The 14,839-nt window shown below is 43.1% G+C and overlaps 2 protein-coding genes across 2 annotated transcripts in view; both read left to right on the top strand.

Annotated features, from left to right (window-relative positions):
• BNIP2 (BCL2 interacting protein 2) overlaps positions 1-14,839 on the top strand; it is a 1,133,240-nt gene that overhangs the window by 951,753 nt on the left and 166,648 nt on the right. The gene's annotated exons all lie outside the window — the stretch shown is intronic.
• Positions 7,454-7,866, top strand: LOC126958747 (60S ribosomal protein L36-like). Its single transcript, XM_050797294.1, has one exon. It carries the CDS (start codon positions 7,481-7,483, stop codon positions 7,796-7,798), a length of 318 nt encoding a protein of 105 aa, XP_050653251.1. The 5' UTR covers positions 7,454-7,480; the 3' UTR covers positions 7,799-7,866.

The raw sequence follows: 14,839 nt of genomic DNA, 5'->3' as shown, positions 1-14,839 counted from the left end.
GAAAAGACACTTCCTTTACTTGATGCTGCCTCATATTGTGGAATATTGGTCTTCATTCAATTCTTCTGCTAGGAGATGACTGCCCTTCGTATGGCAGAAGAGACAATTGCCTACATGAAAAGGTATTATGCAGGGATCAGAAGAGCTCCTCTGCTCAGAGCTCCACCCCATCTAAGGTCAGTGGTCTGAAAGTCCACCTTTCTTCTGGGTACCTCACTCTTTGGATCTCTTTTAAAATGCAAATGTCTGGGAGAAGTGTCACATTGATTTAATTTGAGCTAAGATGTTTGTTGCTGATTCACCCAATTCAGCTGCATAACGACAGAGACACCTAGGACAGCCTAGGAAGAGTCCAGTGCGCTAAAAAGGAAGGGGTGGGCAATGAAGTAGAGTGGAACTTCAATAAACATACGTGCCTCTGAAAAGATTCCAGCTGGAAGTTCTTGGGACTGAGAACCCAGGAGCCTAGACCCAGCACATCTTCATACTAGAAGCTGTGAGAACCAGCCCTACCTCTGTGGGTACCAGGAGTGGGAAGAGGACAGGGCAGCCAGCAGCAGAGGACTGGGTTCCCTCAGATTTGAGCTCAGGGGTCTCCGAGGGGGCCAGTCTTGGGCTGCCAGCTAGTTTCACCTGGGCTGCCTCAGCAGAGCTGGGAACACGGGTGGAGCTGGCCAGACAGGGTGCTGTGCACTGACTTGGCCCACGGAGGGTGATTTCCAGAGTTGTCTGGCTGTGGAAGCCAGAGTTGGCAACCTCCTTTTTGTGTCTGACCGATCCCTAGGTTGCTTTTCATACAATGATTGATGCTACCATTATAGCAAACGACTGTGAAGGCAGGAACTATCAGGGGAAGTGATTTCTGTATTTTTATTTAGCTGGGAGAGAAAAGAACCCGGTACTACGAAAGCATGGGGATTAAGGTTCAAATCAAGATCTCAGGCCTCGCCTATTCTTTTGTGGATCGCTGCTCTGAGAATGGAGAAATCTGGAATTCCCTGCTTCATGATTAAAGCTATGAGGGCTAAGAATGGGCAGGTTTTGCTGCTTGTTTATTTAATATATGGAGTTATACGTTCTATATGTTTCAATTTTCCTTTGATTTTGGGGGGATCTGCTGACTGATCCAGTCATGTTGTCTTATTACATTTCTAGTGCTGAAACAGAGTAATTTGAGTCCAGTGTATAAGGCACAAGCAATTTCAGAATAAGAGGCAAGAACCTCTGGGAGCTTGCCTTTCATACTTTACTTCACAAATTGAGAGTGATTTTGACTCTTCATGTTCCCAGCTATGCCTCATTGGTATAGATTTAGAAATTCTTTTTTCCAGCGTTTGCATCCACCGGAGAGGGAGGGACAGGGAAAATCTCCTTGCATAAGCAACCGCAGCATGATTGTAGAGATAGCAAACCTCTGTTCCCAAAGCTGTCATTGCTCCGGACTCTGACCTAGTTATCTCTTATTTCCAAGTTAGACCACGGAAAGAATTCCAAGGCAATCACCTCAATTCCCCAAACCCTCAGAACTACCCTGTTTCAGAGAAAGCTGATCACAGAAGCAAGATGGTGTTGGACAAGGACAGAGAGGGACCGTGTTCTCCATACAGGTAGCTGAGGCTCATTTTCACACAGTCTCACAATGAGAGAGGAGATTTAAAATTGTATGTCCTATGAAAAATCGAGGAAGGTCATAACTGGAATGTAATTCAAGATAGAAAAATACAGAAGTGCAATGTATGTCTTAGTTAGACTAGGTAATTTATAAAGAATAGAAATTTATTTCTCATAGCTCTGGAGGCCTGGAAGTCCATGATGGATCCAGATGCCTGCAATCCAGTATCTAGTGAAGATTCCATCTCTGCTTCATGGATGGTGCCTCTTGCTGTATCCTTAGGTAAAGGATGAAGGGATGAACACTGTGTCCTCACGTGACAGAAGGGGCAGAAGGCAGGAAAAGGGGCCAAACAGGCTCCCTCAAGCCCTTTTAAAAGGGCACAATCCCGTTCATGTGAGTGGATCCTTCGTGACCTAATCACCTCCTGAAAGCTCCATACCTTAATACTGTCACTTTGGGGATTAGGTTTTAACACGAATCCTGAAGGGACACAAACATTCAAACCATCCCAATGTACTAACTTGTCTTCTAAGTATGTTCTACAAGGTATAATTCCATTTGAGGTGTTTGTACTTAATATTGGAAGCAAATCGATTTCAGTTTGACTTTGACATTTTGAACCTTCTCATCCAAGCCACCAGGTTCCACTTCAGCAGGAATGAGAGGCTGGATGCAATTGAAGATGTTAATAATAATAGCTATGATTTATTGACTGTTTTCTGTGTACTGGGCACTGGGCTAAAAAGTTTCCATGCATAGCTTGTTTAATCTTCAAAACAACCTTCTAGGGTGTTTTCTTTGTTCATTATTTTTTAATTGTGAAAGATACGGGAGTGAGTTCATAGGTGAGGAAAATGTCATTTTGAGATAGTAAGAAATTTGCCCATGGTGTCATAGCTATTACTAGTATGTACCACAATCATCCACTTTTGTCCAGATCTGCATCTTGGTGACTGACAACTAACCTTGGCTGTCTCCAGAATAGCTTCTGGTACAGTAAATAGAGGAAAAGAAGAAATATATTTATTCTTCATCCATGAAAGAGGGGCTTGAGGAGAGTGACAGCCTCTCATTAAAATTTGGCCAAGAATTTCATGGCAAATATTGAAGCAACGAATGTGAAATTTGTTCAGTATTCCAACAGCAGGCTTCCTAGTGAAGTCACTATACAAATATCTTCTTCCCAATTAGTTGAGTGCTCTGTGAAAGAAAGACGTGTTCCCCCCACTGTTTCTCCTAGCAGCCTCAGGCATGTTTTAGGAGGCTGTTGAGGAAACAGATCAGGACTGGGAAGAAACAGAACGTTTCTGGAATCCTCAAGGATGCAGACTCTTCTCACATTAGGCAAAAATTATTATTGATTCATAGCTTAGCTTTGAGACCACCTAGGCAGAGGGAAGCTGGCCCTGCCTGACTCTCCTAGATGGCTGGATGGAGCCCAAGGCCTGTCCTCCTCAAAGCAGCTTGGGAATGGCATCTTCTTTAATCCACGTCCCTTCTGGCCACGTCCCACACCTGTTAGCCTGGAGGGCATCACCAGCAAGAGAGCAGGTGAAGTAATTCATCTCAGGGCTGTCAATTACACAGGCTGGTTATGCACTTGGATCACAGGGGGCCGAGTGGAGTCTCCGTCAGGTGTATTTCTGGACTTCTGCCTCACTTCACCCTAGCAGAATGAAACAGAGGCCAGGTATGGCTGTCTCTCTCTTCTTTGCCATTTTCTCCCACGACTCTCCCAACACTCTTCGGCTACCTATAATTTTTACTGAATAACAGAAAGCTTAAACCAACTTGAAATAGGCAAACAGAAGAATTTTTCCAGTTGGTTAATCTAAAGCATAAGGCTCCATGTCCAAAAGTGACCTGGTTGAGACCAATGTATGCTTCAGCCAGAAATACTTGACTCCTCCTAGAAACATTCCTCCAGACCCCTGGAGCACCTGCGTGGTGCTTTTTCCAGAGCCGTGCATGAGGTGACCTGAATGAGAGAATCCCTGGGTACTGCACAGTGAAGATTAAATGTGCTAGTGCAGGCAAGCAATGAGAACAACGCCAGGCACGTTAGAAAAGATCAGTCAATGTTAGCTCCTATTAATGTCAGCCAACTATCCCTTTCCATTGATTAATAAGGAAACTGAGGCCCAGAAACGTAAAGTGACCTTCTCAAAATGGCATGGAAACTCAGCAGCCATTTTGGAACTGGAATCTCGGACTCATGGTTCTTTTCACATGTTATTCATTCACTCAATAACCATTTATTAAGTTTTTTATTCTGTACTGAGCACTGGCCAAAGATGCAAAGGTGGAAAAGACATGAAAAGAGAATGGAGGAGCCCAGCAGGATCTCCTTGTTTATCAAAGGGAAAATGTGACCCATGTATATCACGTGATGATAGCCGGCTGGGGTCTAAGGCTGATTTTCAAGTTATCTGGGTCCTTTTGAAATTTCTACCAGGTAAAGTCAATAGTAATGATGCTTGATGCCAAGTTAAAATAATTATTTTAAAATATTAAACATTTTAAATTATTTATGCATTTATTATTTATGCAATTCACCTCATATTCCAGTATTTTTTCAAAGGTGATTGCACATACTGGTAACATTCTGACAGATAATCATTCTAGCAATGATTCTTATGAAAACGTTCCATAGATTCACCACTGCTCCTCCCATGAGATCCATTTCAACCCTCAAGATACTCCATGACAGAATATTAGGATACTGGAGGCCAGCTTTGTGCTTTGGAAAAAGCTTCCCTTTCTCCTTTCCTCCCTTCCTTCCTTTTTCCTTTTCTTTTCTTTTCTTTTCTTTTCTTTCCTTTTTTTTTTTTTTTAAACCAGTGTCTCATTCTGTTGCCCAGAGTACAGTGGTACAATCAATGCTTACTGCAATCTCAATCTCCCAGGCTCAAGTGATTCTCCAACCTCAGCCTCCCAAGTAGCTGGAACTACAGGTGTGCCACCACACCGACTAATTTTTGTACAGATGGGGTTTCATCAGGTTGTCCAGGCTGGTCTCAAACTCCAGGGATCAAGCAATCCTCCTGCCCTGGCTTCCCAAAGTGTTGTGCTTATAGGCATGAACCTCCATATCCAGGCTCTTTCTTTCTTTCTAAGGTCAATATCCCCCATTTAATGAACAAAGATCTTGAATAACCATAATCACCTTAGAAATAGGATTTTACATTCCATTAAGCACGACTAGCCAGATGTAGGCCTGGAAATCCAAATTTCCCTAAAATAGTAACAACCAAACTTGGAAAGGGCAGTAGAATGAAAACTCCTCAAATGCTTGGTGGGTGTTTAAGGAGTTTGCCTTCTACTGTCCTTTCTTTAGAAAATGACAGAAGCTCCCCTGGCATGGGCCTCACATGGGGTGCATGATAGACAATTAGAAAAGATGTCATCTTTACATTTAGAGTCTGACGTTAAGGACATGAAGAAACTGTTTCAGTCATGGATGGGGGAAGGGGAATTGAACTATCTGGAGAGGGAAGCAGTTGGTAGGACAGGCTGTACCTGGCTGAGTTGAATGTGTTTCTCTGGCTTCCTTTATCCTCTGCTATGAGCTCACACAGGGCCCTAGCTATACCTAGACTTAAAAATTCTTTTTTTCCAGGGTTTATATCCATCAGGCTGAGCTGATATAACTAGTTTAATAGACGGTACTTAAATAGAAACCAGTTTTCATTTATTCATTCATTTATTCATTAAGCACCTATTGGGTGCCATGTGTCAGCAGGTGTTAGGAGCAGACTATGGCTCTATGAAGGAGACTTCCCTGAGAAGCAAATACAGATAAAGGGGAGGCTGCAACCTCACCGCTCATGTGACCGAATCCTGCCTGGGTATTGTGGGTACTATGAGCACATTGCCTACCTGTGACATTCATCCACCCCCGATCCTTGCTCCTAATAACCTGATCAAAGAACCTTGCTTACCCATGTGATATTTTGGTGATGATCAAATGAGCTAACATATGTGAACGGGTTTTGTAATTTGGGTGGCGGCCAGAGAAGCATGCGCCATTGTGTGAGTAATGGTGTCTCTAGTGTGGGAAATGGAGGGTACGGTAATGAGAACTCAAGGCATATGATCTCATTTCAGCTTCACCTGTTCATATATATTTTTGGTGAAAGTGAAAGATGGATAATTATTTGTGCCTGAGGGCAGAGTTTGTGAAAGTGCAAGGGAAGGGAGATTTGGCCATGGCTATGAAATAACACTCCCACTCACTCCCCTGCCTCCTTAAGTGTGTCAGGTGGAACCTGTAAATATCACCTACAGTGCTTAGAAGGAGCGACATTTGCCTTTTGTCTGTTCTTTAAATGAAAATCTGTTTTCATTTAAAGTTTTTAAATGAAAAACTTTAAATTTACTTTTCATTTAAAGTTTTTAAATGAAAATCTGTTTTTTAGGAGTATATGTGTCTGTTTCTACAGATCTGTCTAACACGCATTGATATAAGATTCAATGTTTCATAAGATCTGTCTAACACGCATTGATATAAGATAAGGAGCACAAGGAGCTGGTATTAACACCAGAATGTAAGACTTCCTCCCCTGGCTCCTCTGGCCAGGGGTTCTCCTTCTGACACAGGCACCATCATGCCAGGGTACACATGGCAGGGAAGGGACTAGGAAGACAGGATTTGGAGACATTTTAGTTCCACCAACAGGTATTGAATGCCCACTCTGTGCCAGCTTGTGTTCAATACTGAGGAAACCAAGAGGAAGCTCTGAGGACAGGCTTTCAGAGCACATCTTCCTGGAAGGCAAGGCACCTAAAGCGATAATCTCAAAATAATGCAGAATGTACTATGCATAAAAGTATACAAAGGATCTTTTACAGGTGGTGTTTTTCTAGAAAAGTGACACCTGAACTGACTCTTAAAGGTCTATCGGGGATAGCTGGTTGAAAGGAAGGGAAGGCCAGTTCAGCAGGGGACTGGCAGGGACAAAGATATTGAGCCCTGAACCAAGGACCAGAGGAGGGGGGAAAAGATTGAGGAATAAAATGGGAGAGGCAGGGCAGCGGGAACCTACCTGTCATTTGATATTACTGTTGCTAAATTTCAAAGCCTAGGGAGATTGGTGAGAGATCAGATAAGTTCCCCAGGAATGGTAGGAAAGAAGATGCAAAATTCAAGAACTTTTAGCCAAAGCAAAGACAAACAGGTTGCAAAGATCTATGTAAGCAGATTTTAGAGTTCAAGACATCAAAAAATTTACAAGGGCATTAGTATCGGTAGTTCTGACTATAGAGCAAGAGCCACTGGTTTGTGCCTTTTATGTTATGTGATTAGTGTGGGATGTAGACAAGAAGCTTAAGGGTGAATGCTGACCCAGCTTACAGGAGGGACAGAGACTCTGGGATAATCCAGCTGAAGCCTGCTGTCCTCAAAAACACTGTCCTTTAGACTCATGGATGTATATATGCCCCTTTCAAGCTCACTGGTATGTTTGCTTAATGATGGATCGCGCATTTACTAAAGGAATTTAGTACCTCTGTAATAAATGAAAATCTGTTTGTTTGTTTGTGATGGAGTCTTGTTCTGTCACCCAGGCTGGACTCAGGTGCAATCTCAGCTCACTACAACCTCCGCCTCCCAGGTTCAAGCGATTCTCCTGCCTCAGCCTCCCAAGTAGCTAGGATTACAGGTTTGCGCCACCACGCCTGGCTAATTTTTGTATTTTTAGTAGAGATGGGGTTTCACCATGTTGGCCAGGCTGGTCTCGAACTCCTGACCTCAAGTGATCTGCCTGCCTTGGTCTCCCAGAGTGCTGGGATTATAGGTATGAGTCACCGTGCCAGGCCTGAAAATCTTTTAAAATCCGCCAGGGCCGCCACGGGAGAGCAGTAGCCATGGCTCTACGCTACCCTATGGCCGTGGGCCTCAACAAGGGCCACAAGGTGACCAAGAACGTGAGCAAGCCCAGGCACAGCCGCCGCCGCGGGCGTCTGACGAAACACACCAAGTTCGTGCGGGACATGATTCCGGAGGTGTGTGGTTTTGCCCCGTACGAGCGGCGCGCCATGGAGTTACTGAAGGTCTCCAAGGACAAATGGGCCCTCAAGTTTATCAAGAAAAGGGTGGGGACGCACATCCGCGCCAAGAGGAAGCGGGAGGAGCTGAGCAACGTATTGGCCGCTATGAGGAAAGCTGTTGCCAAGAAAGACTGAGCCCCTCCCCCGGCTTCTCCGTGAAATAAAGAACAGCTTGACCGAAAAAAAAAAAAAAAAAAAAAAAACTTTTAAAATAACCCTTTTTCCCAGATAAAAATAGATACACGTTTTCTTTTAGAAAATGTGAATAATACAGATAAGTCTGAGAAATAAAATGTAGTTGCATTATCAAATAATAATCACTGGTATTTTATTTATATAGCATATTTTTTATTTCCCGTTTTTAAACTTCCCATTATAGAATGAATGCTGTTCATGCTTTTGAGTTTAAAGTTTACACAGAGACGGTGGATGTGCCAGTTACCCTTTTACTACATCTCAACTTCAAATTTATTTATCTCTGCTCTGCACTTGATACTGGAGCTGGGTCCTGTAGACATTTCTCTTTTTCCAGCTGGCTTAATGTTAGGCTTGTTAAAGAGAGGGTCTGGAATGAGACTTCAAGGTCAAACAGAAGGAAGGAGTTACCCTTCCTGTTCGTGGCCTCAGAGCCAGCAGAGCAATATGAAGGAAGCTGGGCACTGCTCAGCTCAGTATCTTGTGTGCACCAGCTCCGCCAGTCTACACCCTCCAGCAAATTTTTTCACTACCCAGGGACCATTGCTATGGACCAGCTCCCACCTGCAGCCTCTGGTGAGTTTCTCCAGTGCCTGGCAAGCTGCTCCTACAGTCCACTTCAAGCCCACACCCTCTGGCAAGGGTCTCTGCCATCGTCAGGCTGACTTTTCCTCTTGCGGGGGGTAAGTTCTTAGTTCCTTCTTCTTATTACTCTATGAATGTGTTACTTCTAAACCCCTTACAGTTCATCTTGTTCTTTTTCCTAGTTGACCATCTTTACTAGTTAACACATCTTTATATTAAGATTTATCTGTTTGAACAGTTGGTGATGTTTCTACTTCCTGATTGGACCCTGACTAACACAGAGGGAAAAGAGGAGAGATGTGACAGGCAAAATGGGAGAAAAAAACCTGTTCTCTCTCAATTCCCTACAAAATTCTCTCTCTCTCTCTCTCTCTCTCTCTCTCTCTCTCACACACACACACACACACACACACACACACACACACACACCCCTACCCAAAGGCCACTGAGAACCACTAGTTTTCTGTATTCTTTGTTGTAACCTGGGTTTCCCAGAAAGCAGACCCGAGAAGGGCGTATGTACTACGCTTTTGTTTGCGAGCGCAATCACAGGAAGCAAGAGTAAAGATCAGGGTGTGAAGGTAGGGAAGGAGAGAAACCCAATGAAAAGATCCATTATCACCCTTTAAGCACGACTGATTGCGCAACCCTGCCAAACTTTCAAAAAGTGGCATACATGGCATTAGGCTCTCCATTGGCTCCCATGCCTAAGAGGTGCGTCGTATGTATGTCAGTTCTTCACTGTGCATAAAGTCATTACTATGATACATCGTGTTGCAGTATCTGTACATCTTTAATTATATTCTCAGAGTAAATTATTTAAAATATATTTATTGTGTCAAAGGATAGAGAATGTGTAATAGAGAATGTGTATCTCCAACCAGAAGTTCTACTAGAAATTTCAGATATCCAGAATTCCTTATATCCTAAGCATCCTGGTTTGTAGAAATGTCATGTTTACTGTATCTTCTTCAGTCAAATACTTCCATTGTAAGACAGAGTTATCATTAATTTAATAGCATGACTTTGTGTGTTTGTGGTGGAGGTTGAGATGGGGTGGAACTACCAAAGGACACATATTCAAACAGAATTTGCTTGCTAATTGCTAACTGATATACATCTATCCATAACATTCTAGGCCACTTTATTTTTTGATATCACAAAGTTGTAGTCTACCTTCAAATTCTTCAGGTTCTTCTGAATCCCTTTTGACCAATAGGAGCCTCATCACTCACGGGGGGCTCTGCCAAATGCCCTTGCCTTTCCTGGATGGAATGGCAGGAAGCAGAGTAGCTGGCAGGAGCCCACCATGTCCTTAAGAGAGTGTACACACTCAAAGTTGGTTGAAAAACTGGACTAGCCAAGTATGTCATAATTCCCAAGAGGCAGGAGCAGAACCAGGAGTGGGAAATGAAGTCAAAAGGTCAGGAGCCAGGAAGACCCAGGAACTAAGGAAGTGAGGGAAACAGAGGAAAGAACCAAGCAGAGGGACCCAGGACCTTACTGGGAATGAAGCTAGAATGCCCGGACCTCCTCCTTATTAGATTTTATAAATAGTGTGGGTTAAAGACCCTGAATTAAAGATAGAGGATCCGCTAGGTAGAGAACTGACCTTGAACAACTCCTGTTTCCTCTGCCTGCCAACTCTACCCCTACCTTGAGGTCCAGATTTTTCTCCAGAGTGTTTTCCTCTCCTTTGTGAGAAAATCATACTACCATTTCTACAGGATATTGGTGTCTACAGCTTTTCCTCCAAGAATAGCCTTGGATTTCTTTCCTGAAATCATAATTTACACTATAAAAGAGAAAAAGAGAGTGCACCATTCTGTGCATAATTCTATTGGCTATGGAAACTCTGAAGACAAGAGACGTGGGCCACCTGTCTGGACTCCTTCGTGTGTTAATTGATTCACCCTGCATGACCACCCTAGGCAGACCTCACTGGCCCTGATTCTTCTATCACAGATGCCCTCTCCTCCACTTCACCTGCCCACTACTGCATCCAAATTGTTGGATTCAATATTTTGTTCAGGTTCAGCAGTCTACCTGGTTGGCCCAGGCCTTTAACCCAAGTTCTTTGCCCACATGCATTGTAAAAACTGGTAAGAAGGCATTCTGTGGATTCTAGTGTTATTCCCAACAAAAAGTCCTCCTTATTCCTCAGTATTTGAGTGAATATGAGAAATTGGCATTTGCTAGCTTTCTTGGAGTTTCAGTTCACTTGGTAGATTTGAATCTTTGTACAACCAACTTGAACAGTCTAAAGAACTAGAGGGAGACTCATGGGGCTATCCTCTCTAATAAAGAAGTCTTTTCAATATCAAACAACCCTTCCCAGAGCTTGTAGTAGCAAGAATGATCTGGGGGAATCTTGGATGCCTACCACAAGGTTAGATACTGGGGGAGAAGGAGGCATTAGAAAGCATGATTCTGGCTGAAGTGGAGTTGGAGATATAAATTCACGTGGCTCTTAATGTTGGAGGGTCACAGATCCGTTGAAATCCGTTGAAAGCTATGAATGCTTTCACAGAAAAATGCACAGACACATAAAATTTTGTGCATAATTCTCAGTACTCATGCCCCACCCCCCACTACCATTTGGAAACCTGTCTCTGGACCCTGACTATAAAAATCCCCAACTTAGATAAATAAAGGAAAAATAATATACAATATAAACAAGAAACAAGAAAACAATAAAAAGATCAGGAGCTAAATTAAACAGTAGATGTATGAATCTGTATAAACTTACTGTAAACGCTAGAAGGACTTCAGAAAAAGTGACCAACATTGAAACAGTCTCTGAAAATATGATCTAGGGGTTGTGTGATGCAGATGAACCTTGTCTGGATCCTTGGCTTCCAAGGCTTTCTTGGTACTTGCCTTTGCCCCATACTAATGTTACATGTAAGGTGTTACTCGGTATCCAATAAATAATTTTTTTGAGATGAATGAACTTGAATTCCTCATATGGGCACCATATCTTTGCTGCCCTGTAAAAGCCTACCACCTGTGTCTGGTTTGGTGAGAAACACCCCAGGAGGGCAGTGAGTCTGCTTGAAGGTAGGTGTGGAGTTTCACTTAGGAAAGGACTCAATGCTTCCAAGAGTTGTGCAGAAAAGCATCTGAGTCCTGGGTAGAAGGAAACCAGAAAAACTTGAAACAATCAGGAACTATTTTGTTTGGTTTTTAACAGCAAATACAAGTCTAAAGTATAGCTTGACATCAATTTAAAATTTAGAATTACAGCATTCTGAATGTTTTCCTTCAGCCAATATTCATGGAGAGCCTGTTATATTTTAGCTGTGTGCTAGATACTACAGATCTAGATTTTTGCAAAAATGAACATGACAGACCTGAATCCTGTCCTCACCCAAATTAATCTGGAAGTGACTACAGAGGCCCCCTCCCTGGTCATTCTGTAGACGGAGAAAGCAAGACCCAGTGAGAGGGGTCATAATTTTCCCAAGATCACACAGCTAATTAGGGACAGAGTTATGTCCAGAACCCAGGGCTTCTGGCCGTCCAAGAACACAATCATCTTAGTAAGAATTTGATGATAAAATTGGGGGATTAAAATATTTCTCCATCAAACATTTCATTAAACTTTTTTTTTTCTTTTTTGAGACAGAGTCTCCTCTGTCAACCGGGCTGGAATGCAGTGGTGTCATCTTGGCTCACTGAAACCACCACCTCCTGGGTTCAAGTGATTCTCCTGCCTCAACCTCCCGAGTAGCTGCGACTACAGGTGTGTGCCACCACGCCCAGGTAATTTTGTATTTTTAGTAGAGATGAGGTTTCACCATGTTGGCCAGGCTGGTCTCGAACTCCTGACCTCAAGTGATCTGCCCACCCTAGCCTCCCAAAGTGCTGGGATTACAGACAAGAGCCACCGCACCCAGCCAAGCATTTTATATAGCATCTACTGTTTTCTGAACCAGTCCTTGGCTAGGTGTCCAAGATACCGAAATGTATGATACACAACTTGACCTTCTAAGATATGGCAACTAAAGTAAATTTGATTGTAGAAGCCAATGATTTGATAATAAAGTGGCTTTTTGTATGGGCAAGCTCTGCCTAAACAAACAAAAAACCTTAATTTAGGGGATCACAGCCAATTTTTGAGAGGAAAAACAGGAAAACAGAAAAAGGAGACAAAGGCAACAGTAAAAATGTAGAGCAGAAATTGAGCCGTGTTTTGGTGGTTTCAGTGTTTTACTCGAAGGGGATCCTGTTCTCCTTTGCAACCTTGTAAACCACACTGGCAAAGAACACTAACCCCTTTGGGAACCTGCACAGCTGCAGAGCCAAGTCAGCATTGAAAGGGGGTGAAAGGATAGCATCAAAAAGTTCAGCTACTGGGGTGGGGTAAGAAGACCTGACCATAAATATTTTGGCCAGATAGAATTTCTAACACATTGCAGTGCCTGGGGCTTGCAGGTGGGCCTTTGAAATCTTTCCTCGGGGCTTGGCAACAGTGTGGTGCCTCTGTTCATGCCTTTATTGATGTATCCATTAGAAAGTGACATGATTTGCTTACTAAGTTTCTGTTTAATTTGCATCTTAATGTCCTATCATTAAGATATAAATACAGGCATAGGGAATTGAGTAATTTAGAAATTCCCTCTGGGAATTTGGCAACAGGACTGTGAACATGGAAGGCTGTAGCCTGGAAAAGTGGGTATCTGAGCAGATCCACACCTTGAGAAGTCTTTGGAAAAGAACCTACCTGTGCAGCATCTCACCTGAAAGTCTGAGGTGCAGGTGCGTGCCATTAGCAGCATGTATTTTTCATATATTTTACGTCAGACGTAGGTGCTGGCCAGGGTCAGTTCTTCATGTCTCCAAGAAGCTTCTGGTGTTTGTTTGTTTTCCTCCTTGTGTTTTCTGCCTACAGAGGTTTGTAGACACTGCCACGGTGTTTGCCTCCAGATCCACAGACAATTTTGCTTCAGAACTATCTGTGGTTTGGGCACCTCGGTAGTGGAATAATATAAGGAAAACAAGGGGAGCCAAACAGCCCGGAGTTTCAATCTTTCCATGAGTTATGCAACATCTCTGAATCTTAGCGAGCTCTTGTCTGGAAAATGGCTATCATAGTTAATTTGAAAAATTGTTGTGAAGCCTAAATGAGTTAATAAATGAGTTAATATACTTACAATGCCTAATAGGTTACACAAGTCAGCAGGAGCCTAAAGTCATCAATGTTCTTCGCTTTCCTGATAGCACCTCTTTGGCTTCTGAACTTCTCTGACTTCCAAATGAAGCTCTGTGAGGACCCAATGGAGGGCTCTTGATCATCCAAAATGCATTTTTCTCTGGCCCACTCTCCAGAATGAAAGTTGATAGCCTAGAATGGCTGCTTCTTGTAAATGGGCAAAGAGCATTGAACGGCTTAAGTCATTTTAGGAAATAGCTTGGTTCAGCCCCACTCTTTCCTCTCTCCAGAGCTGAGAGCCCCAGCTGTGTGTACATAACATGGGGGGTTGAAAGTGCATTAGAGAGCATGTCATTCAACCCTCTCCATTTAAAGATGAAAAAATTGAGAGTGGGAAGGATGGAGGGATGTGCCCAAAGCCATGTAGCTACTTAGTTGCAGAATTGTGAGGAGATCTAATGTCTCCTGTTTTTATGGAAATATCATTTTCAAAGGACTTTCATAATTTTTACTTTATTTCGTCCTCGTGGCAAATTTAAGAAGAGGAAGAAAGTAGTGTTATTCCCATTTTACAGATGAGTAAACTGAAATTTAAAGAGGAAGCAAAATGTAGGCCTCAACCCCGAGTCTGTGAACTCCAGGCCCCACTCAACTGCCAATGCTTTTTCTTTTTTTTGAAAGAGACAGGGTCTTGCTCTGTCACCCAGGCTGGAGTGCAGTGGTGCGATCACGGCTCACTGCAGCCTCAAACTCCTGGGCTCAAGTGATCCCTTCACCTCAGCCTCCCTAGTAGCTGGAACTATAGGCACACGCCATCACATCTGGCTAATTTTTAATTCTTTTGTAGAGACAGGATCTTCCTAGGCTGCCTAGGCTGGTCTTGAACTCCTGGGTTCAAGTGATCCTCCCACCTCAGCCTCCCAAAGTGCTGTGATCACTGGCATGAGACACCATGCCTGGCAATGCTTTTTTGTTAGCTCTGAAAAGTGTAGCCATGGCCCAGACCCAAGATACCTCACATATCACAGTAAAGAGGAAAGGAAGGAAAATGCTCACATTAGTCCTTAAAGGCAAAGGGACAGAATGAAGATTCCAAGAAAAATCTGTTTGTTCATTCATTCATTCGTTCATACATCAAACACTTTCTGAGCAGCACAATATTTGAGGAACTGTGCTAGGTGATGCAGGAATATAGAGGCAAATCAAACGTTATCAAACATTTGGAGACCTTTAGGAGCTTA

Source organism: Macaca thibetana, chromosome 7, assembly GCF_024542745.1.
Source record: "Macaca thibetana thibetana isolate TM-01 chromosome 7, ASM2454274v1, whole genome shotgun sequence".
NCBI lineage: Eukaryota > Metazoa > Chordata > Mammalia > Primates > Cercopithecidae > Macaca > Macaca thibetana.
This window is presented reverse-complemented; position numbering and strand designations above follow the sequence as displayed.

Excerpts from the sequence above, each read along its gene's own strand:
- LOC126958747 (XM_050797294.1), top strand. The coding sequence starts at position 7,481 with ATGGCTCTACGCTACCCTATGGCCGTGGGCCTCAACAAGGGCCACAAG.